Source organism: Heliangelus exortis, chromosome 19 (assembly GCF_036169615.1).
Source record: "Heliangelus exortis chromosome 19, bHelExo1.hap1, whole genome shotgun sequence".
In the NCBI taxonomy this organism is placed as follows: Eukaryota; Metazoa; Chordata; class Aves; order Apodiformes; family Trochilidae; genus Heliangelus; species Heliangelus exortis.
In genome coordinates, this window is record NC_092440.1 from 6,430,625 (window position 1) to 6,454,700 (window position 24,076).

Genomic DNA, 24,076 nt, shown 5'->3' on the forward strand with positions numbered 1-24,076 from the left:
CTCTGAGATTGTACAAGTGATACAGGAAGAGTTTAAGCTTTTTATTCTGAAGAATTCTAAGGCAGTTCTGGGTATTCACAGATCATTAAGGTGAGGGTGCTGTGGGAGAGCTCTTCCTGCAAGGCAAGGTTGACAGGGAGGCACTGCAGCAGTTGCCATGACAATGGCTGAATCTTTGCAGTGACATTGCACACACTTCACATAAAAACCTGTGCAAGTCTCAAAACACCATCCAGAGCTGTAAGAAGTCTGATGAGATCCCAAATCATCTCCTAATCCCCAATTAAAGACAGCACCACATATGCCAGGAAGGAATGCAGATTGTGCAAGATTTCATCTCTGTCAGAGCTAAAATACAAATATGCAATGCAGAAGAATTTTTCAGTGAATCTCATGATTTATTGGAAAACTACAGGTACTGCTCGTTACACAATGGGAAGAATACCAGATTCAGAAGACTGACAATCAGCAAAACTAAAAATTAATTCATCCCCTACCCTTGCTCTTCGATTTGTCAGGACACTGAAGAAATACAGATGCCAAAGGAGGGAAAAGTTAGTGATAAGTACACTCACCTAATGCATTTAATAACTCCTTACATTCACTTCTAGTGCAGACAATTTGCAAATGAAGTTGTAAAGGAAGACAGCATGCACTCATCCCTCTATGGGGTTACAAGCACTGAACACTAAATCAGACAGGATTCTGCAGGATTCCACCCATTTAGCTGCTTTATATAGAAGACACTTATATCCAGGATTGAATGCTAGATAACAACAACCACTGACATTATTTCAATTAACTGAATACAAAAGAAAGATCATTATGATATGCTCACATGTCAAGTCCCTTTAATAGCCCCTACCTCCCAGGCTATTTGTTATTTCCAAAAGCAAAAACATTAGCATTACCTTTTGCTGCTTCAGACCGCTTGGGCAAATCCAGTGTATCAAAATTCCTGTCCAAATCTCCATTCTTCTTTCCTGTGCACAAAAAAGGTAAGAAAACAGATGGAAAAGACTGTCAGCATGCTGACATGTAAGTTACTGTCATGTGCATCTATAAGATCAGAGAAGATATCAACTCAGACTACAAATCAGAGACTATTACCTGTATCTGTACATATCTGACTTGCAATCCAGCTGCATAGATGTAATTTTAGCATGAGCAACTCAGGGACAAAAATCCATTCTACCTCTAGGCTGATCCACAAACATGCTTAGTGCTAGCACTTCAATGGTCTTAAGAGTGCTTAAGATCTTGAAAAACTGTGCCACTTCCCTTATTGGCAAAGTTACATCCCTCCCTCAGAAGCCCAGTATTTAATTTTTATTTTCACAGAAGAATTCTGACCTGAAGCTTGGCTGAACCAGAAACTGAGCAGCAGAGCAATATGCAACAGGCTCACTTTGCAGCCTCCATGCTCATCATGACTATCATGTAGGAAGGCCTAGATTCAACATATTGTACAGACAGCAGCCAGCAATTTAGCCTTGAATTGCCCTTCAATCAATAAAGTACTATTTGGACTATTTATTAGAAATTAATGGAAACAATTCCATATTTTTGCTAAGAGCTGGTTTCAAAGCATTGTATCAGCTTGAATTTACATACTCTCTTGCAGAAAGCAGAACAAAACCTGGACTTCAGTTTTGGTTAGGTTGGGAATTCAAGATTACATAAACAGCTGGGGAGGGGAGGGTTAATTTCCATTCCCTCCTCTCCCACTAAGGAGAGCCATGGCCTTGGGTAAAACTGCATGGAAGCTGGGGGATAACCAGGCACCTTGCCAGCAGAAAACTACTGACAGCAGAGAGAGATATTTCAAAGCATGGAAATCGTCATGGCTTGTGAGGACAGCAGTGTACAAGTTAGCTTTTCCAAATTATTTTGAGGGGGGAAAAAATCAAGTTATTTATTCCCCATCCCTCAAGAGCAGGGGAGGAAGGTGTGGTGGGATCAATTCAGAACAATTTAAGCTGCCAGAGGTGGCTGCAGAACAGGGACACTACCAGGCTGCTAATGGAGGTTTGCAGGCAAGGCTGAAAGCTCCCCCAGTCAAGATGCTTAAAAGCAAGCAGAAAAATGGTCCTTCAAAATGTGATGTGGAAATCAGTCTGACTCTAGCAGGGAATAGGTCATGAAATGCCCTGTTATAGCAGGGAGCCAGTACAGCTTCTGCACAAGGAACTCAGTGGACCACTCCACCTTCTTCTTGACAAAAGGATAAACATATGTAGTACTAAATAGATAAGAGAGATTTTAAATGCAAATACCAACAGTTAGAAATAACATCGAGCAAGGAAAATAAACAAAACCCCTCAAGGTAGTAGTACATCCCCTTTCTCTCTTTGGAAATATCACACACTTCTGATCTGAATGGCAACACAGAATACCAGCCAACTTTAACTACTGTGCAAAGCAAAACATGCATATAGAAGTTCTGTTCATCTGAAGTTATTTGCTTAATAAGCTGAAATATGAAAATGCTCATCCAAGCTACCAAAAAGGTCATGCAGCCAGGTACCATGCCACTCCTTTGAAAGGTGTCTTTTCTAAAGTAAGGGACAGGAATTAGCTGCACTTTACAGCTCTCCATCAATTTTTCGCTCCATGAAAGAACCAGAAACACGTTGCCTGGGGAACCACATACCAGAAAGAAAAAATGCTGTGCATCACCAAAAAACTCTGCATTTCATAATGGCAGCTGAACCCAGTTACTGGCTGCAAACCCTTGCTGACCCTTAGAGCACTGACAGGAAAAAGCAGGGAAGGAGGAGAAAAAACAAACCAACCAAATAAAAAAAACCTTGAAGGAAGTCAGTGTTTAGGAAAGATTACAAACTTAAGGCAGACCAATAAATATGGCACCATCTTATCTACAAGCAGGACCATCTATTTTTTCATATGTCCAAATTTCATGTCTCTGTATTTAGCTAGTTTAAACCTCAAAAAATTTACTCCAAGATCCAGACCTCCTTTAACACAACCACTCATTTCACAAGTTCTCTCTATAATTTAAAGGTTGGGGGTTTAGTTCTGCAGAACTGAGATTGCATAGTAAGAGTTCCCTTCCTTCTAGTGCACTGTTTAGTCAGCAGTATGTATTTGTTCACAGTTTCTTAAGAAGAGATTGTCCAGGAGAGCAGTGTTGGCTGCTACATCTTTTAAGCTCACAGTGCAGAAGCAGCTGCCTATTTACTAAACCATCTTTCATTCAGACAGCCCACTCCTCCTAGACTCAGTGGCTCTCTCTCAATTTCTGGGCCAGACTGCAAATACTGTCTGTCTTCTACGAAGCCCTTGCTAGTTTCTCTCTCTACCCTCTGAGTAGCTAACCCACCTTGCAGGGAAAACCACCTCTGTTCACAGCAGAATTTGCCAGCTGTTTACGAATAGAAGCAATTCAGAACACAGAGCTATGACCAAGGGAAATTCATCTCTATAAATTACTTGTTTAATCAAATTGAGCAAGGGCCAGGTTCAGAAATACCCAAAGCAGCTATTTTTCCAGAGCTTTGCTACAGAGAGAAGGCAACCTGGTGTAAGAAGACTCCAAAAGAAATTAATCTAGAGAGCAAAGGGTTCAAAACCCACGGCCCAGATGCTATTTTTCCTACTTTATTTTTACAGGACCTACAAACACTGATTTGGAGCTTCTCAAAAAGTAAGCAAATTCAGCAAGTTCAAGAGCCAATTATAAATCTCTCAGCCATCCCCAGCCTGACCAATATCCTGGGAAAACCAGTTCACTGTCAGCTTCTGTAGCTCTCAACAACCCTTCTGTGACTCAAGTCACTGTCAGTAATGCCAGTGCACAGGAATGCTGGAACGACAGCAGCAGTAGGAAAGAAGTTTAAGACCCTGGTTTTTTACATTTCAATTTGTGCCCTTCTGTGCATCTCTCTGCTCCCAAAGTTTTTCAGCCCATGCTGATGGATTTTGAGAAGCATGGCTCCAGACTTTGCAAAAGACAGACAGCTTTGGACATGCCTGCTGACAGGTCTTTGTTATGAGACCTGGCTGCAGAAATTGGCACTCTGGTTTGGAAAAACTGCTTGACATGAGACTTGCTTGTGCAAGGTGCAATTTACTGTCTTTGAAACAGTGGAATTAAAATTCTTTCCCATCCCCTTACTACTTTCCATTATGTAAGAAACAATCAAAACCTGACCCTCAGCATTTTCCATGTCAGAAACTCAGTACAGGCTTTAAGGTGTGACCCAACACTACTGACCATGAATGCTGTTGATCCTCCTCAAATGCAGCTTTGCTTTATTGAATAATTAAATCAGCTACTCAACTAGACCTTTTTGCTAAAGAATTAATTCCCAAATGTTTTCTTTTTGGTTAAAAAAAAAAAAAAAGAAAAAAAAGGAAGGAAAGAGACTCTTGATAACAACTCCCCTCAGTGCCCCCCAGTCTATATTGTGCTTTTTCAGTTACCCACTGAACCAGACCTGCTGTAGAGCAACAGAAAGCAAGTGCTGAGCTCTGTCTTGCCAAGCCCATCCTCATCAGTCACAGTCTGAAATCAGTGTCTCTCAGAGCTCTACTCAGCAACATTTCTAGGGTGGAGCAATTAAATTTCCCTCCTCCAACTTTTCTCCTTTGGCTCAGCCCTCTAGAACCCCTTAATCTGAAAGCAAGGGTCACCAACTGATCATGCCCCTGCCTTTACCCCGAATCAGTCTCAGTAAGGAAGTGGAAGTCTCCAGGGCACTCAAAGCCCAACAAAGTTCCAGCTGGGAAGCAAAGGGAGGCAAACTTTAGCCTCAGCTAATTCCAGCTGCAGTTTTACTCATTGTGCTGGAATGAGAAACTAAAGGGCACATTCCCTGGGGCATATACTGGGAGCAGCTTCAGCTACCTAGTCTGAGTGCCAGTAATAAAGATGCAGCAGCCCAGCCATGCATGCCCAAGCAGACAAATACCAAGGATCCCTGAGAAAACACATCCAAGCTGCCAGGTCTTCATGGCTACTGGTACCAGACCAGCCAGGAAAGCTGTACTCTGACATGGTAGGGCTCATGAGGCAACCTGAACATGTAGGTGTTCCCTCTCATGGGGTTATCAGACCTGTTGCAAATCAACTCCCTTACTTCATTTACACCAGGAATGACTAAAACCTTTCTATTCAAAGTGTGGGAAGACCAAACTGAAAATAAGAGAAATTCAAACTCAATAAGAGGATTTCCATTCCTACTGAAATGAACAGGAGGATGCATTGGGGGAGCAGAGGATAAGATGAATGAAAAAGACCTTGATCTCAGCTCTTAGTCTTGCATGTAAAAGCTGAACAAAGCATATTATGGTGATGATGAAAAGAAAGTATTGCAAAGACTCACCTTGATTGAACCACTCCTCTAATTACCAGAAAAGCAGCAAAAGAAAAACAAAAATTTACAGGAAGGAAGAAAATACAAAGGAACAGTCACAAAGAGTCAGAATTTCACAGAACAGGTTCAGAACCTGAGTATTACAAGAATACTACAGCACTTCCATTGGTTAAAAAAACCAAACTAAACCAAGATATTCCACTTTCTCTCTTTTGTTCCTGCTGAAAAAACCACTAGTATTTATCAGCAAGGATTTTTTTCCTCCTCTTTTCATTTAATTAAATGTGCTCAGAGAACTGAAATGACAGAAGGGTGACTAGCCCTTTGCAGAGGTGTCTGAAATGTTATGATCAATGACCATGAAATAAAATAAAATAAACATGGAAACACTGCAAGATAAAGTGAACAAGAATCAGGTAGAGAATCAATCTATTTTAAAGTCATAGACTAAGAAAACTAAGGGAGGCTAAATCAAATATTCACTTAAATTTAAGAGTGAATAAAGTAAGTTTCTCTTTATGACTTTAAAAGCATGATTTTCAATAGATTTTAACTTTTATTTTCTTAAACAGTTGCCTGTCCCCCTCTATCCTTCTGATCTACAGACTACCAGCTGCGAGCTCAGCATTATTACCAGTTGATTTCCCTCTAGAGAACAGCACACTTAAGAAAAAAATTCTGCAAAGGGCAAAAAAACCCCCATTAAAAATATACTTCGGAAATTGTCATTTCCTGCTGAATACACAGAGCCAAACCCAAGCTGTCACTGAGCACCTGCACTGCTCGCTGAAGTCTGCAGGTTCATCCTCAAGTGTCAGATAATTTTGAGATCAATTTGTCCAAATAGATATAATCAGATCTTTTGAGTGATAAGCAGAAACTATTAGGGCATACAGACACAGAAAATACACACAGGTGAGCCTCAGAGGACAGGCTCAGACACTTCACAAAGGACAGACCTGAGAGTGCTCTCTTTACACTGTCATCAAGAAGATGACAACAGCTCTCAATCAGCCCACTCCCCTCCTCCCACAGTGCACACTTACAGCTTTTATGTCTAAAAATGTTTTCAGTGACTATGTTGCTCTCAAGCAGCAAAACAACAGTGACCACAAGTGTCAGGGAACAGGCTCCAGTCAGCACACATTGGAGATTTCCAAAGGGTATCACACTGACATTTTAGTCATTCACTGTGAGAAGAGCTGGCCAGACTGGTAAAATTATTTCTTCCTTTCCCAACCCCCGCTTCCCCCAATCATTAAAAGATTCCCCATAATTTTTTAAATTGTATTTTTAAAGCACATTTTAAATCTAGTTGATGACAGACTAGTCTGCAAAAGCAAGTTCACACTGTGATGACTTCCCTAACACATATGCAAACACATAACATTTTAATAACATGTACAGCTCAGCTCAAAGGAGAAATAATGTGCAGCAAACAGTCCATCAAGTTCAAGCAATTCTGCATCAGCTGTTCAGGGCCAAAACCTTCCTGAGACCTGGCTGTAAACAGTCAGGCAGGATGGGAGTATGCATGAATGAGGAGAATAGAGCCTAGACAGAAAATAGAGTTTAATTATTTCTTAATTCAGTCTAGAATAGTAATTTCTCTAAAACAACAAGGAAAATGGATATAATTTGAGTGTCTCTTTCTAATAGAAAGATGGAAGGGGGCTTACTGAGACTATTAATGCTCTCTTGTAATGAAACTCATTTGCAATACTTATGCCCCAGAGGAGAGAACAGGTCTAAAAGTGACTGACAATTAAAAGCTACAAAACATGTTTGCAATTTAAATTACTGAAAGAGTGACAGAACTGGGAGGTTTTAGGTTTTGTTTGTGGGTGGGAGGGTAGGCTTTTCATTTGTTTCCAAGGGTGAGAGACTGGGGGTATGGAAGATGTAGAGGCAGCATTACCATGCATGGGGACTACACATGCTGGCCTGGTTTCCTGAGGCTGTGACACATGCTGTACACTCAAGCAAATGGACCAAGTGTCAATTTGACAGATTCAAGAACAGAGCAAGGCAGAAGAGAGGCAGAGCACATTCACGTATATCCAACAGCAGAGCATCATCTGTCAGCATGCACCACTCCTTTTTCAAGTCAAACAAAGCAATAGCAATCATGGAAAAAATTCCCCAATGCTTAGCTGTAATGCAACAAGGGAGATAACCACATGCCATGACACTACAAACATGGACCTCCCCAAACTGCATCATTCTAAACCACCAGGATGAATGTGCTTGCAATAGCAGGCCTATACAGCAAAATTTACTCCCAAATCCATTGCCAGTTCTGAGCTCTCTGCAACACGTACCTTTAGCTTTTTTTCCACCAAAGCAACCAGCATCATCTTTCTTCTTCTTCTGAGAGCCTCCCATGCTTGTAGTCTGACTGGCATCTATTTCTTGGTACTTATCAGCTCCAGGGACCTCTTTGTGGACGTGATAGGAAAGGTTCCGCATGATGCACACACAGTTCTCCACAGACTGTTAGAGAGAAATTTATCATTGTAAGTACTTATCCTCTTTATTTAAAAACCATTAGATTAAAAACCATTAGTGGAGGGTTTGGGGAAATTTTAAAAAAGCCCACTTGCCCCAGGAAGACTTCCAAGGAAGATTTAGTCAAGGTCCCTGAAATTAAGCTTTGTTCTTGTTCCAAAACCAATTTTATTCTTCCAAAAGTGAAGCACTTCATAAAAAGTACCCAGGCAAATTGAAAACACTCTAATAAAAAAATACCACCTGATCTTAATGTAAAGAATGTAATTCACCAAAAGATCAAACACACAGTGAAAAATGATCATATAAGGACCTTCTTTTAATACAAGCCTCTCTCACTCTTTCAACCTTTACCCCTGAGGAGCCAATTTTATTAAATTTTCTGTGGGTCAAAACCACAGCCTAGTGAGGATTTCAATGAGAACACATTGTTCTCTGGAAACAGCTAATCCACATCTCATCAGGTTCTGACAAGAGCAACGCTCTGTAGGCTGCAATGGAAACCACCAAGTGACTACAAGATCCACATCCAAAATTATCTGATTAAGTGACAGGGTTTAGAATTCCCTTGTGCAGTCCATCACATGGTGGAACTCAAAAAAGTATAAATTAATGATGCTTTACTAGCCTTACCAGTGTGATAAAGCAATAATATGCTCTTTTTAAAATAAAATACAAAAATCAACAGGCCCAACTTATGATATTTCTCATGCTTATAAATGTGCTTTTTAATCACCACAGGATGAGATGATGATAAAAACATTAATCAAAATCTTTACCTAAAAAGCCACAATGGAAGTACTGCAGGTCTGAAGAAATATCTTTATGTCTAAGTACTACAGTCTTCAGAGATGGTGCCAAATAAAGTCTTTAAAAAGAGAACCACCTCCTTTGCAATGGACTCAATTCTGATTTGGAGATTCCACAATGTCAATTCAGTAATGCAGAACTATGGCAATAAAGTCACTGACAATAACAAGACTGCTCTCCCCACCTGTCACAACCCTTTACCTTTGCTCACCACATCAGCCACGTGAGGTGTCACAGCAGCCTCATGCTGATACCCCAACCAGTGGTACCATGAATACCATGACTGAGATGAGATTAAGATAATTATTTTATTTTCTGAAGCAAGCATAACCCTCTTCTGATACTAGCAAATAAAAATCAGACCCTGGTGTAAGACATCAGTCTAAATTAATGGAAATATCCATTAAGACTTAATATTCAAGTTCACCTTATTGTCTGTATCCTTCTTGCCAACTGCAGACTGTAAAGCATGAAGGAGGGCATCCACCAAGCCATCACACTCTCTTAGTCTTCTGCGTGCTTCTGCTCCATCAGAACTTACATTCCTAACAGGAGAGATTTAAAAGAAAATTTAGCCCTCTGACCTTCACCATAAAATTGAAGGTGTGTCGATTTACACTACAATTATTAGGAACTCATTACCTTGAATGAACAATCTGGAGGCCAAGTAGTCTGAGAAACCTATTAAATTTCACTAAAATATGGGCAATGCACACCTGCAACTCCCTGAATCAGAATGAAAAAGGCAAAATAGCACAGAGGTGCCTACAAACACATTTTTCTGAGTTGTTGGTAAGTTCAGTCAAGCACCATAAACTGGACAGGAGTTCTCAGAACAGACAGTACACAAGTCAAAATTTTAATTTCAAAGGCAGACCTTTTAATCTGAAAAATACTTCCACCACCTGAAGAAAAAGATGCAAAAATCACAAGATTACTTAGCAGTATTTATGGCCACAGAAACTGAAAAATGTAAAAGACTTAAGACAGGTGTACAAAAGGTTGTATTTTATTTACTCTACCATTGTATGTATATTGCAATATACAATATACATTTTTTCTTCATTTTCTTTGGCTCCCCAACTATTCCAAATAAGACAGAGTGAGAGTCACCATGCACAATTGCTGTCCTCTTGACTGCTCAAAGTGACTCAGAATTTGTTATATACCCCCAGCTTTCTTAGTGGAAGTTATTGCCAGTTTAAATCCCTTGTGTTGACATTTAAAAACCACATTTCAAACTGAATACAGCAGATTCAGCACACAGCATGGCTCAGTCACATTTTAAAAGTAAAAGATGACAGTCAGTTATGTTTATATGGCTTTGAATTTCTCAAAACATTGCACACAGGAATGGGACAGGTAGATGTGAGCAGTGAAAGGCTACTCTTGAGTTGCTAAAGCTGCACATACCAGTGAGTGTAGAGACTGTCAGAGGAGAGCTATGAACTCAGCCTCCCTCATCCAGAAAACACAAACAATGTACTGAAGCCTCAGCCTTGCATAAGCCATTACCCAATAAATAAATAATAATAAATGTCAATTTTCCAAATGCTGCCTTTTTTCCCCCTTCTTTTAAAAAAATATTTATTTTGTGGGAAGGGAATGAAATGATAAAATTATTCTTATTGGCAAAACCTATATGGGAAGTTTTCTCAAAGCAAAAATACACTAATTTCAACATCACAGCCAACATTTCAGTTTTCTGGGTCACTGAATTCCACAAACCCACATAAAGTGAGCTCTCAAAAGCTCAGGACATAATCATTACCTTCTGCTACCTGGATCACGCAGCCAGTTTTTCAACTAAGCAGACGGTCTGCCAATCTCCAAGTAATTAACAAATCAATCATGGTCCCCTCCCATATTCCCCCATCACCCAGGCAGGCTGGTACTTTAATTGGACATCTAGGAAAAAACCACATTTTCTCAGAGACCTCTCAAAATCTGAAGAAGATTAATTGTGAGTTGGTTGCTGTAACAGCACATTAGCTTTCAATGAAGAACACAGATGAAATGCACAGATAAATGTATCTTTTACCCAAATCCTAACACACAGCCTCACTGCTAGCAAAGGCTGATACAAGGCAGGTAAAGCTGATATTACAATGTGATTTCACAGTATATATGGAAGAGAGAATTCCATTTGCTGTTCACTGACCTTATCTAAACATTAAACAAGCATTTAAACCAGAAAAGAATTAATTCTTCTGTGGATGGAGTGCTTGATACCAGACACTGAATGGAAAAGGATGTTAAAAACCCAAGCTGAGGTGCTTTCTGGCTCTGCTACTTAGGAACTAGGCTGCCATTGAACAACTGGAACAGCCCAAAGATCTTAGAACTAAACACATTACCTCAGTGACTTGCTTGCTGGGACAATTTAATATCAAGAACCTCTATAGATGATGTAAAAAATATTTTTAAAGTTTGAATAACGGAACAGGAACTCTGCAGGGCTTTTGAGGCACTGATGATGGGCAAAATCTTGATATAAATGGAAACAAAACTGACTGTTCAAATTGGTGGGAATGGGATGAGTTACCCAAACTGCTTTTACACAGATGACTGGCAAATGGATACCTGCCATTCATCTCTGGTGTTCTGTACAGTCTGGTTCCCTTGCCTTGTCTCTTTATCCCTAGAGAGGCCTCTCCTACTTTCCCTGCTTTGGTTTGGGGTTTTTTTTGTGTGTGTTTGGTTGGTTGGTTTTGCTTTTCAATACTATTGCAAGAGTTCTTTAAACAAAAAATGTATTTTAAAACCAGCAAAAACATCTTTCTCACATCACACTGCAAAGGGTAATAGAAATCTTCACAGTGTACTTGCTATAAATTTATACAACACACTCAAAAGAACAATTCTAGGAGCAAGTCCATGCTACTAAAAGTACATTGGAAGAAAGCCAACTGTATGACTGATTTTATGTAAAACAGTAAAGCACAAATCTCATTCTAGAGATTTTAAATCCCCAGCCTTTAGCTAGATAAAGCAACATGAATTCTTCCTAAAATTCTTGGAGTCCAGACTGCAGACAGGACTAGTGAAAGAGGATTTGTAAGGATGTCCAAATATATGCTTTCCCTGGGAAAACAAAACAGAGGAGCACTAAGTAAATGTTAAATAAAAGTAAATACCTAACTAGCATAGAAACACATCAAGCTAGGAATCCAGTCTGTTGGTATTAAAGACTTCAAAAAATGGCAGGGAATGTGCTGAGAAATCTGTTCATGCTTTGGATAACGTTATCATTATCACCAAATAGTCTTCTTAATAATATGGAAGTCTGAATGTAATGTTTACATCTGCAGAAGAATTGGTATTCATTACCTTTGGGGTAGGTGAGCTGTTACTACTATCTGTGCCACACAAAAATTATACTCAAAAGATTTAAAAGTAATTAAATGCATTGTACTTAATTTGCACTATTTCGAGGCAAATTGTGCAGCAATGTGGTCTCCCTAACAATCTGAAAGACGGAGTGGAGATGTGGAGAGTTTTTATTTGGTGGACTTTTCTTTTAATGATAAAGGGAAAACATTAAAACTACTATTTCCCATTTTCCAATAGGAAAATGTGGCTGTGTCTGCCACCTGGCAGAAAAGGGCCATGAGTTGTTGCAGATGAAGCTGAAAGCCAGAGGTTGCAGTATTACTGAACACTTATATCCTGCCTCAGTTCAGCAAGGGTAAAAGTACTTTGTTTAGAGACCCAGCTGGGGATGAAGACAACAGGTTGAGGACTTTGTTTTTTAAATAAAAAGAAAGCTCAACAGGAAATTTTCAAAATGCCCTCCGAGTAGCATTTCCACCTTTTTATCTACAAGCATGGATGGCTGAAGCTGAGCCAGCAATGAGCTTTTTTCACAGCCTCTTTGTGCACACTGCAGAATCCCAAATGAATCCAACTTTTTACTACTGGAAACCAACCTTCTAATAGTTATTATTGCATTGTCAAGATAAAAAGTTAACACTGGCTCCTATATAGTCTGTCTCAGCACTGTTGAAGAAGATAAGAATATCTGTGACCACTGCGAGCCAGAGAGCTACAGATGAGGGGGGTTTCCGGGTGTGTTGAGTGGGCTGCACTCCCCACGTGGGTTGAACAACGTGGTGGCAGAGCTGACAGGCAGCACATACACCTCACCAGACCTTGCCCAACACCATCACTGAGGTTTCACTCTCCAGACACCAAGCTTTATGTTACTTCAGCTGATAAAAAATGACATAGTTCTCAGAAGTCGAGTTTAGTTGTTCCATCCACCTACTTTAGCAGTTAGAACCCTTGCTATGAAAATACCCTTCCATACCCACACTTAGCTTCACTATTAAATTTTTATTTGGCTGGAATCCAAAAGAGATTGATAAATAATAGTTGCAGTAAATGCACTCTATTTCCTAGCACACTTCTAGGTACTAACTGTCCCAGCAGAGGAATATACAGCATTTTAAAATCATTCCATCATTTCATGCAGAAATAGAATGAATTCCATACATCAGCCCACATGAAATACCAGAAAGCTTATTTAGTGTTAAGTTCTTTGTTCTGAAAATAAGAAAGGAAAAGAAAGAACCTTCCTGTGACACAATGATAGCCTGATCCAGGCAGCACTGGTGAAAGAGCCCTGTACAAAACAATGGAGCTTGGCAGCAGGCAGCTATATCTCCAATCGAGCAGAGATTATGGTAAAGAAAATAGGAGGGAGCCAAAGTCCAAATAAAATTAACAAAAGGATGGAGCTATGCTCATGGTGACTTTAGGTAGGGAGCAGCTGTTCAACTAAGTAAAGACAGGAGGCAGGATATGGGCAGGAGAGCCCACTAGAGATTCCTGCACTTACCAGGTAGACTCAAGAGTGTAGTGGAGCTGCCCCAGGTGCTTTGCATGGAAAACTTTTTCAGCATTTGAATAAAAGGATCTGGTTTACTTAGTTGGTCAAATGCTCAAAGAATGGCATACCAAAATTTATGCTTTCCAAGCTTCAGCAGCACCAACACAGAGCAGGATATTTACAAAGTGCACTGTCACATGTCTCGTGTCAGCACTGCCTGCAAGAGCTCCCTGCAATAAACAGGACTCAATCAGACAGCAATACAGTTTAACAAGGTATAGAAGTCGAGTCCATCCTTTGTTATTTGTGCCTCTCTATACCCAAAACACCATGTAATGCCTTTTGAGTAAAATGCTGACTGGTTACCTCCTGCATGACTCACTAAGAAGGCCTTAGGCTGCTCTCTTGTAACACAAGATGGTGCAGAAATGCACTACACAAGAACTCCACGATGCCCAGCAGATACTTAACTTCCAAATTATTTCAACTTCCATTTTGAGGAAAGGTTAATGGGTTCCACTTGTTTTATCCACTTGCTTGCTGCAATGTGAAAAGAATCTAAAAAATAAGGTGATATTTATCTAATAAAAGATCACGGCTCATACACCTTCCAGAGCAAAGTGTGTCTGCTCAGTGACTGCAGGGAGTTGGGTTTCACTCTTGTTCTTCATCCCACCACTGCAGACATTTTGTGCAGATTCCCTTCACTGACAACCAAGGGACAAGGGACCCAGATTCATTCCTAAGGAATGACAGAAAGCAATAAGCAAGTGCACAACTTTAAATTTATACTTCACATTTGAATGTAGAGCATTAAGGTTGCATGTAACTAGGTTATGTCTCTGCTGCTAAAATCTATGCATAATTTATTTATATTACAAGCTAAACATCAGGAACTGTCAGGAGGAACCCTAACAGCTCCTTACTAGCACGAATTAAATGCTCTGCTCATCATATAAGCCCCAGGACAGCCATATGCTGTGATCCTGCACAGTCTCAGTAAGCTAATTAAGAAACTGCCTTCTCTCACTCCTCTCTATTGTGAGAGTTCTTAATTTGAGTTGGTTTTTTTCCAATCTGGGCTGGGCAGATAAGCTTCTCCCTTTTCTGTACTGCTTGCTGCCTCCAGTGTGAAAAAATCACAGGCAAATTTCTTTTCAGTTTTTACCTCTTTCTCAAACTATTGTTTCACTGGAAGTCCAGTTCAAAAGCAAACTGCTGCAAAACAAAACAGTGACCATGTTGTTAGCTCCATTTTCTGGAGCACCAGTCTCCCAAAGGCTGAACACAATATGAAAACAATACAAGTCCACCAGGGTCCAAGCACAGTGGGTGGGGGGACAGAGACATGGCATCTGCCCTCACCTCCTCTGGGTGGAGCAGGGAAGTGCTAAGCTTTATAAGAAGTTCTGCCCAGGCCTCCTTGGTTCAACAGCTGCCCTACAAAAGCATCCAAAAGGATAAGTTGAACTTATGATAGGGGAGCTCAACAACTAAGAGCAAAAGTCACTATATGAATTTGTCAAAGAATGAAATCTATAAATGTAGCTGCCACAAGGAGGGCTCTGTACTAACACTAGGCTCGTGAAGCTCAATTATTAACTTGTTGCTGATAAAGGAGAGAAAATAAAAGGCAGCACCTGAAAATTCATATTTACATATCTTCTCTGTCCTGCCATGCTTCAGTAAGCAAAGTTCTTTGACACCAAGGGCAGCTTGGCTGGCAGCACTGCAGAACCATCACCTGAGCTTCAGCTCCTGTGTGCTGCACTTCACCAGACACCAGTGCTTACAGGGTGAAGATTTGTACTTTGCCTCCTCACTGCAGTCAGCTGGAGATAAAGGCTGCCTCAAGTATATGAGAGTGCAGGCAAGACAAATATTATGTGACTGTCACCACATACTATTGTAATGCCTGGAGGATTTAGGGATGGATAGAACTTGGAGGCAATTCATTTTGAAAGCTCTGATTCAGAAGCACTTTTCTTCAGAGAAAAGCCATGCATTAATTAGAAAGGAGGGCATAAGCACCTGGCTTTAACAGCCTTCCTTGCTTTCCTCTAATTCAGAGATGGAATAAAAAAAATGGACACATTAGCATCACCAAGACACTCACAGTAATTTCCAAGATGCAGAGAGAGGACTTTTTTGCCAAAATAAGACCACAGGTTTTGTCAGACAAACCTGCTTTCATAAAAGAAGGGAATTATTTTGGTTGGAAAATACCCTCACTATCATTCAGTCCAGCTCCAGGAGACAAGGACAGAGGTGCCATTTCCATATTAAAGCCAGGAAAGTGAAAATCATTGAGTGAAGTCTGGATCCAGTCAGGTACTTAGAGACCAAATCTCACCAAAACCAAAAGGAGACAGGGCTATTTAAAATTAAACCACAAAATGATGTATACCATTAATCTTGCATCTAATTATGTCAGAACAGTAGCAGAACAGCAATTTAAATCCATACTTCAAGAGTTACAACTCTAACCACCAGGTTGTCCCTTCTCAGGAGCTGATGTTGGACAAGCTGTTATGTGCAATTTTGATCTGAAGAATGTGTGTTTTCAGTGGACCTCAAGTGGGTGCAGTTTGTTTGTGTTCACACACCCATGGCCAGGTCTCTGAACCCTGAGGCTATTTTTGAATGTGAATTTTTGTGTACTTGGAGAACTGACAAGAAATGCTGCAACTGCAGATGGTACCCTGGAAAAAGGAGCACTTTGCATCTGTTTGCTATGCAAATTAATTCATTTAACATTTGCTGACAGCAGGTCAGTTTAGCACAGGAATCAGGCTAGAAAGTTGGCAATTTAGGAACTAAGTTCTACTCTGTCCTCCTAGAAGTGAAAAAAATACTAGGGAAAATTAAGACTAATTAGGCAGAAAACAGCAATTAAGCCCAGAATGAATTTAATTTTTAAACCATTAAATCCTTACTGCTTCCAGAAAACTAGCAATCATGGTGGGTATCTACACAAGAAAATAAGAAGAGACTGCAGCAGTGCTCTCTGATGTCCAGATGTGGCACTTCCCCTCTAAAGGATCTTGGGACACACAGCAAAGATTTCTGGCACTGCATGGGTACATCTGAGCTCCATCAAACCCATAAGCAATTCAACTTGTTCTCCTCTCCTAAAGCACCTTAATGCCTTGATCAAAGCTGTAGGAAGGATCACAAAATGGCCTTGTTAAGATGCACCAAATCATTACCTTATTTAAATTGGAGGAAAACACAATTTAAAAAGGAATGCTCCTGGACAAATCCCAGTATGGATTTAGGAGTTTAAAGTAAAAGAAAGACAGTAACTAGAAGAGACATTTTCCACATACCTGAAAGAATAAAAATATAATACAAAGACATGAAACTTGTACTCCATATGAAATAAAGGAAGATGTGTGCCTATTTAACCATTCTCCTAGGAAATGTCCTTACTTTTTCCCCAGTCCTACTTTTCTATAACTAAAATTGTACTTAATTTCAATAAAACAATCTTTGGTTTTTCACTGCCTCTTTCCGGATTTCCACTGTACCTACTTACCTCAATAGGTTCAACAGAGTACAAGAACAGTTTTTATTTATAAATCTTTTTATTCCTTTTATTTTATAAAATTACATCCCAGGTAGCATCTATCACAGGGTCATGACCATTTTAAGTACTAACATAATTATGGACATAGCACATCCAGTCATCATCTTGAGTCTGCCCCTATAAACAAAGCATAGCAAAGGAGGAGGAAACATCTTTTTCCTGATCTCAGGATGAGAATGGAAACAAAATTATCATCACCTCGTACACTTGCTTCAGTCTTTCTTGGTAAAGATTGCAGAAAAAGCATACAATAAATATCATTACCACATCATAGCTTGCAAATTGGCTGTGCTGCCAAGTCTTTACTTTGCAGAGGGCAATACAGGATTCCCAGACGACTCGCTAAAAAGTTCTGCAAGTGAGAGAGGGATGGCACACAGAATCTATTTGTCATGTTCCAGATGATGTAAGGATTCAAAAGATCCCCAAAACAGCAACAGTCACAGGAGAAAGCTTGGCTTCAGAAGGTGTCCTTAAAGTAAACACTCATCTCCAAAGTCAATATAAACCTTAACTAGCTGCCTCTTCTTCCCTTGATTCTTACTGGCTAAGTACATATTGGCATTTAGCCACTGCAGTTTGGTGTGGACATCAAGTATCAGAGGTAATCCCAGAGTTATTTAACTCATGGCAGAACAGATAGTATTTGAATAGATTCATGATGATAATGAACTTTGCAGTTTCTCTTATTTCCAGTTTGTAAATGACCAGGTCCAATATCACTCACTATCATGCACAGAGCTTTCTCAAATAGCAGCTCAGACCAATGCACTCCTCAGTGCAAGTCCCTTGGCTATGCAGAGTAAAATTACCATCAAGCAATACACATGGATTTTTGTTACTTTAGAAAGTGGGCAGAAATAAGGACTAAGTGCTAGGTTTTTTGTTTGTTTGTTTTTAATTACTTGTTTTCAATTACTTTGAAATAAGTGTTTCCAAGACTCCACATTGTCAAAAGAGACCTAGATTAAAAACAAAGCAAAGATCAGGAAGTGATGTTAAAAAAAAGCCCTATTATTTGACTGTTTCTGCTGTCAATCACCGAGTTTGAAACAAACTCATCCACATCTGTTGCTAAACTTCATTAACTGAAAAAATTATACTGAAACAAATGCTGTCTAGCATGCATAATGCCTACCCTATGCTTGGGGCTGCAAGGACACCCAAAGCCTCAGAAGTTCATGTTCTCTCAGCTGTTTTGTAAGAAAACAAAGCACACACCTGAGGCTCTCTTCCAAAGAGGAAAAAAGGAGGCTGGCACACCATGGAGCAGACTAACCTCCCAATTAAATATCTACCTGGTAAACAGGCTGTAGTCTGCAACAAGCTCCATTCATGGAAAAAATCCAGTTTCTAGGACCAGCTTCTGGGTCAACAGGAGATGAACAGGCAAAGGGGTTTTTAAACACTGGGGTCTGTCAGACAGGTAGCTGCAACAACTTTTCCTGTACTGTTCTTAACTATCTCATCTTGATGATGTTTATAAGGAGGAGCTGTGGAGGACTTCAACAATGCAAGATTTTTTCTAATAGTTGCAATGGTAATGACTTTTGATACGTCCATTTTTATCTCTAGATCTCAGTGGGCTATGCAAAAGGTATGAAATATCACCACCACACTAACAAGAAGTACAATCAACTGAAAGACAGCTCACATCTCACCTACTCCTGCATCTTTGTTGTACTGGACAAGTAAGGAGAGAGCAAGACAGTTCTCCAACTCCCTCTGCAAGAAGTGGCTCTCTCCATGACACAGCAAAGAGACAGTTCAGAGTACCTTTCCCTGATAACCTGTCACCACATCTCCATTTACCTTAAGCAACTACTTTCCAGCATGAATTCACCTTGCCCCACATCTGACTGAAGCTTCAGATTTTCCACAAGGAAGCAGAGAGTCCCAGATGACTATGACAGATGAAAGGACTGAAATACATTTCCCCCTTTACAACTGAAGCAGTCACCATTCACTGCCTGCTCTCCTATGCATCTGAAGTGCATCAGGACTACTTTTTATTATCAGAATTTTAAATCATCTAACTAATCTCAGTACTGCTGTGTGCTCCACACCCCTCTTCAATTAGCCTTTCAGAATATGAAATGGCCAGAGTGGCACAAACTTTTACATGTCCTGTAAAAGCAGCACCTTAATTAAAAAAAAAAAAACCAACAAAAAAGCCTCACAAACACAAAAAACCCACAAACCCAAACAAACAACAAAAAAACCCCAAAGCTATCCTGGAATGTAGAAGTTCGAGTGGATCAGGGCACTGCACATACTAATAAAAATTTATGATGTGGATTAGCCTGGTCTACTAATGATCAATTTATTGTCTACGCTTACTGGAGAATCTCATATTCATTCAGATAATCCTTTTATCCTCCACCATGACTAATTTTCTCTTGCAGAACACCATTAAAAAATGAGACACTACTAAGTAAAAACGTATAATGTCTGGAGCCTACTTAAAGGACCTCAGCTACCAGTGGGACTGCAAATAATTTTAGTAATGGGCCCTTTCAGAACACTTTTCATTACTTTCTTCATTTGTGAAGTTACTCAGGGGAATAGTTATTGCAATTTAGAGACCACAAGCCCAAGAAACAGAAATGAGCCAACTTCTGAACATGCATTAATCAATAGAAATCTGACAGAAGTGTACTTCAGAGCAACAGAAGGTACAATGCCAAATCTTTATTAGTTTTGCTGAAACTAATTGACTTCATCATAGAGCAGAAGAATCTAACAGGGCATCTCCACTATTCATCTCAAAGAAAAGCAAAATAAAGACACTGTTTAGATAAAATTGGTTCTTCAGGTTTTTCAGACTGCATTAGGACTCCCTCCTGACCCAAGCTTCCAGCATGGACTGTCCTGTCTTCAAGGTGCTCTCAGAAATGCAGATACTATTTCTAACCAGAAAAGGCTTCTTTGTGAGGAATATTAGAAATAGATTCCTAAATGGTCAGTAGTTCAGGTTCTTCACTAGTTTCCCATAGGTCCTTAGTCAATTTATCTTAAAAAAAGGAGTGTGTTCACAAAAGCATTGGTGTCTAAAACTAGATCCATTTTTCATGCCCAGTGTAATTCCACAAAACCAGTTCCCATCTGCAAAAAATGCTTTTTGAAAGTCTCAAAGCAAGAAGGGAGTCGTTTGAAAACACTTTTCAAATAAATAAAAACAGCACCAAAGCAAAAATGCTTTCTTTGGACTTAATTTGGCAGTTAACCTGACCTGAGTAATTGTATTACACACCTCCCTATACAGATCCACTTGCCCAAACCTGGATAAATGACCCACTTCACACTGACCCCACTGGACTGATGTACATTAGCAAGCCCTGCAACAGGAGAACCCATGGCAGGCAAATACCTCCAAGCATCACTGTTATGGTCATTGGAATGGGAATAAATACAAAAATAAGATATATGGCAGTTCACTTCAAATGAAAATAAGTTTAAGAAAATACTAAACAGTACATGGTGAATATATAAAGACTCCACAGTTCCACCTTACCGTAAGCACCCAGAAGTGTTCTTGAAGACAGTTGTCCACTCAGCATCTCGAGGCTTGGAGTCCTCATTTGGCTCACTCTCCCAACCTGAGTGGGGTATAATCACCTCATTGGTAAGTGTCTGCAGCCCATGGTTGATGATGACCATCTTCAGGGGCTCATAGGAGGATAAGTTCCACAGGGTGCCTGCAGGAGAAGGAGTTATGATTAAATACCAAGAGAGTAATAACAATTTAAAGTCTCTAGATTAAATAGAACTACTTGATCCACAGAGAATCACTTGAAGGTTAAATCAAAAAATGAAATGAAAAGGTGAAACCTCTTGATGAGGTGCCAGACTAGCACATAGCTCAGGGAAAATTCCACAGTCACTGCAACGGAAATCTTTCCAAAAACATGAAAAAACTTCTACCAAGACATAGATGTTGTTGAAGCCATCAAGTCCTACAACAGAGTACATAAATGTGATGTGCTCTTGGACATTAACAGGATTTTTCTGTTACCTACAAATTTTTTTACACTTTTAAGTCTAGCTATGCCTCAAAAACTGAAAATACATCCTGTGCAGCAGACAAGTAGCTTGAGCAAGTCTTAAGAACAGGAATGAATTTATGAAGCATCATTGCTCTTACACTTACCCTCTGCACAAGACTCCTCTTTGTTACTTACTTCCACATTTTCCAGTCACAGGCAATCTCTGTGTACAAATGACCCGATGCCACAAGCATATGATTCCTTAAAGAAGCTGAGAACCAAAAATCCCCTTTCCATTTTTACCTCAATTACGAGTCAAAAGTAGACAGCAGTCAAACAACAAAACAAAACAAGAACAGCCTAACAACTGTAGAAATATCCAGTCTTACAGAAGTAACACAACTTCCCAACAGGCCTGTATCAGTGTCCTGACAGTTATTGCTCATTAGGTCAGGACTAAAACAGGATATTCACTTCAGAAAAAATTTCTGCAGAGGCCTAGCCTGGTAACATTTGAGAACTATCTGTAACAACACTTGAGAGCCAAATGCACACTTCTAATCTCCAAAGAGAAGTGTGAAGACTAGGAAGATGTCAGGCAAACAAAATGGAAAAGACAGATTCCCCATAACACAAAGGAAACCTTTTCTAAGTAGATATGATATAAACCTGAGGCTCTCTGTGTTACTACAGCTGTAAATTTGCCCACACTACAGTGCAAATTGTAGATACTCTTCTCTTAGTATAAATGTCTAAAATGTAACCTTTGTTTCGGGCCCTTTCAGTCATTCCAGGTTTTAAAACCTATGATTTGCAAAGTTTGAAAACATCTGGAAAAAGCCTTTGGAACTATTCCTTTTGTCACACAGTCTAACAAGCACATGGACTTGTTGGACCCTGTCAGTCAGTGGAAAGCCTGCAGGAGTGAGGGAGTTGGCAGCTGCAGCGATCCAGCACACCAGAGCCACCACCCCAAGCCCCCCCCCAAGGGGCAGAGGCCCCTGGGAACTGTCCTTCACACTCAGACCTGCACTGCTACCAGTCAGAAGTGTCAGATGCCAAATGTCCTATTTTAATATTGGAGTATTATCCATATAGGGTCATGGCAGGTACCAGGTCAGGATGGGAATTTTATCTCTATTTGAGTAGTGACTGGCACTTGTATGATAACCTCAAAGGCTGATGATTAGCAGAGCTTCAGAAGTAAAATGCTATGGTGTCTCCTACTGCAAGTGATCTTTACAAAATCCAGACATCTGCTTGGACTTAGGAGAACATATTAATTAGTAAAGAAACTCTAAGGCAGACAATTGAAGGAACAACAATGTTTCTTTCAGTCTTTTCCTAAAATAATACATAATACAAAATACTATGTCTACTCTTTCAGCCTGTTAAGCAGAGATAATAGCTAAAAGATTTTACAAGTACCAACTATTATACCAAGATGTTAAAATTAACATAGGCTAACCATAGCTATATGATTTATGTAATATTAAAAAAGTTATTAGGGCCACAGCCATGATTGTCCTAAACGTCTGTTTTCTTGGATCTGTGGAAAGATTTCTAAAGAAATTGTGGCAAAATACATACCTGCTATTATCTTCTGAAATCCAAGAGAAATACTTTCCTGCTGTGCTCACTTACTTGCAAAAATCCAGTGTCACCAAGAAATAAGCAGCAGCTGTTTAATTCTTAATCTACAGTCCACACCAAATCATTTACCATTTGGAAAAAAAAGGCCCCTACATTATATTCACCAAGGACTTCTTGTTCTGTGTTGGTCCTGTATGCATTTGCTGGACAGACTTGTTTATACCATTCTAAGCCCTGAAGACTGGAGCTGTGCTTCTTCAAGTCAAGTAGGATCAAGTTGAGAACCTCAACATAAAATTTTGTGTGACAGAATACACCACAAAAAAAGAGAGTTACTTCTTATAAGCCTTCTAATACAAAAATGGAAGGTGTAAGCTCATCTGTAACCAGAAAGTTGAAGACACCATGGTACTTCAAAGAGAAGTTGGTGTATGATCAGCTGACAGGATCTTAGCATACCCCTTCTGGGCATTTATGTGAATTCTAATCAAGCTGATCAATCTGCAAGTTTCTATTATAGTATTAGATAAAAATATGTCCTCTGCAGAACATTTTGAAGGTCAATAACTTTTCAATTAAAATCATTTTGGCAACACACAGCATCAGGAAAACTGCACTCAGCAACAATTAAAATCAGTCCAATGCCGTTAAACAACAAAATTACTTTCTATGTTCTCACAAATAAGAAAATTATTCATTAAAGCTTACAACTTTTGATTGCTTTTCAAAGAATGTAATAGAATTTTGGTCTTGCTTATCTGATGGGAACATTTTCTCCACAAAAAGCCCTTATCACTCAAGATAAAACTTTTGCAGCTTTCCCAATCAGAACAGATTTAATTCCTTATCAGCTTAATCCTCATTTCTCTCAATTTCTCAAGAAAATGATCCACTGAAAGTTCAGCAGTACAGTTCCATGACTGCAGAGGGATGCAAGGAAGAATTTTGTGGAATATTTCTCATCACAACTCTACTTGCAATTTACTTCTGGACACTAACAGTTAAATGAAGGGGAGTAGATGAGGGACATTTTGTAACTCCACACTTTAAAAAGAAGGAAAAGTGACATCTGTGGTATTTGAGAAATACATCTTGAGTTTTCAAGGTATTTCTACATGCCTCACATATCTGTCTTTCCTTGAGGGACACCATGTTTTAATGCCCTTTGCAGACAGATCAAGAACAACTGGTAAAACAGAGATGGCATTAACCCAGAGGTTTTCAAGTTCTGCTAAAACCAGTGCTATCTGAAAGAGGCAACAAACTTGCTTAATGTGACAGTGGTGTTGTATAAGTACAGTCAATTTGCTTCCAAAATTGCCTGTCAATACCTTTGCCTAACTTGAGTTCTCCAAAACATACATCCTAGAAAGTAGACCAGTGACCATTCTTCTGAAAAATGAAGTCTCACTCATTCAAC

The 24,076-nt window shown here is 39.6% G+C and overlaps 1 protein-coding gene across 10 annotated transcripts in view; it reads right to left on the reverse strand.

Moving 5' to 3' along the window:
* The window catches only part of ARVCF (ARVCF delta catenin family member), a 243,566-nt gene that overhangs the window by 41,547 nt on the left and 177,943 nt on the right, over positions 1–24,076 (reverse strand). For all 10 annotated transcript variants that reach the window (XM_071763528.1, XM_071763535.1, XM_071763536.1 and 7 more), the window contains 4 exons: positions 20,592–20,775; positions 9,085–9,202; positions 7,661–7,832; positions 912–983 (listed from right to left, as the gene is read on the reverse strand). In XM_071763528.1, coding sequence (XP_071619629.1) covers positions 912–983; positions 7,661–7,832; positions 9,085–9,202; positions 20,592–20,775 — 546 coding nt within the window. The remainder of the gene's footprint in view (positions 1–911; positions 984–7,660; positions 7,833–9,084; positions 9,203–20,591; positions 20,776–24,076) is intronic.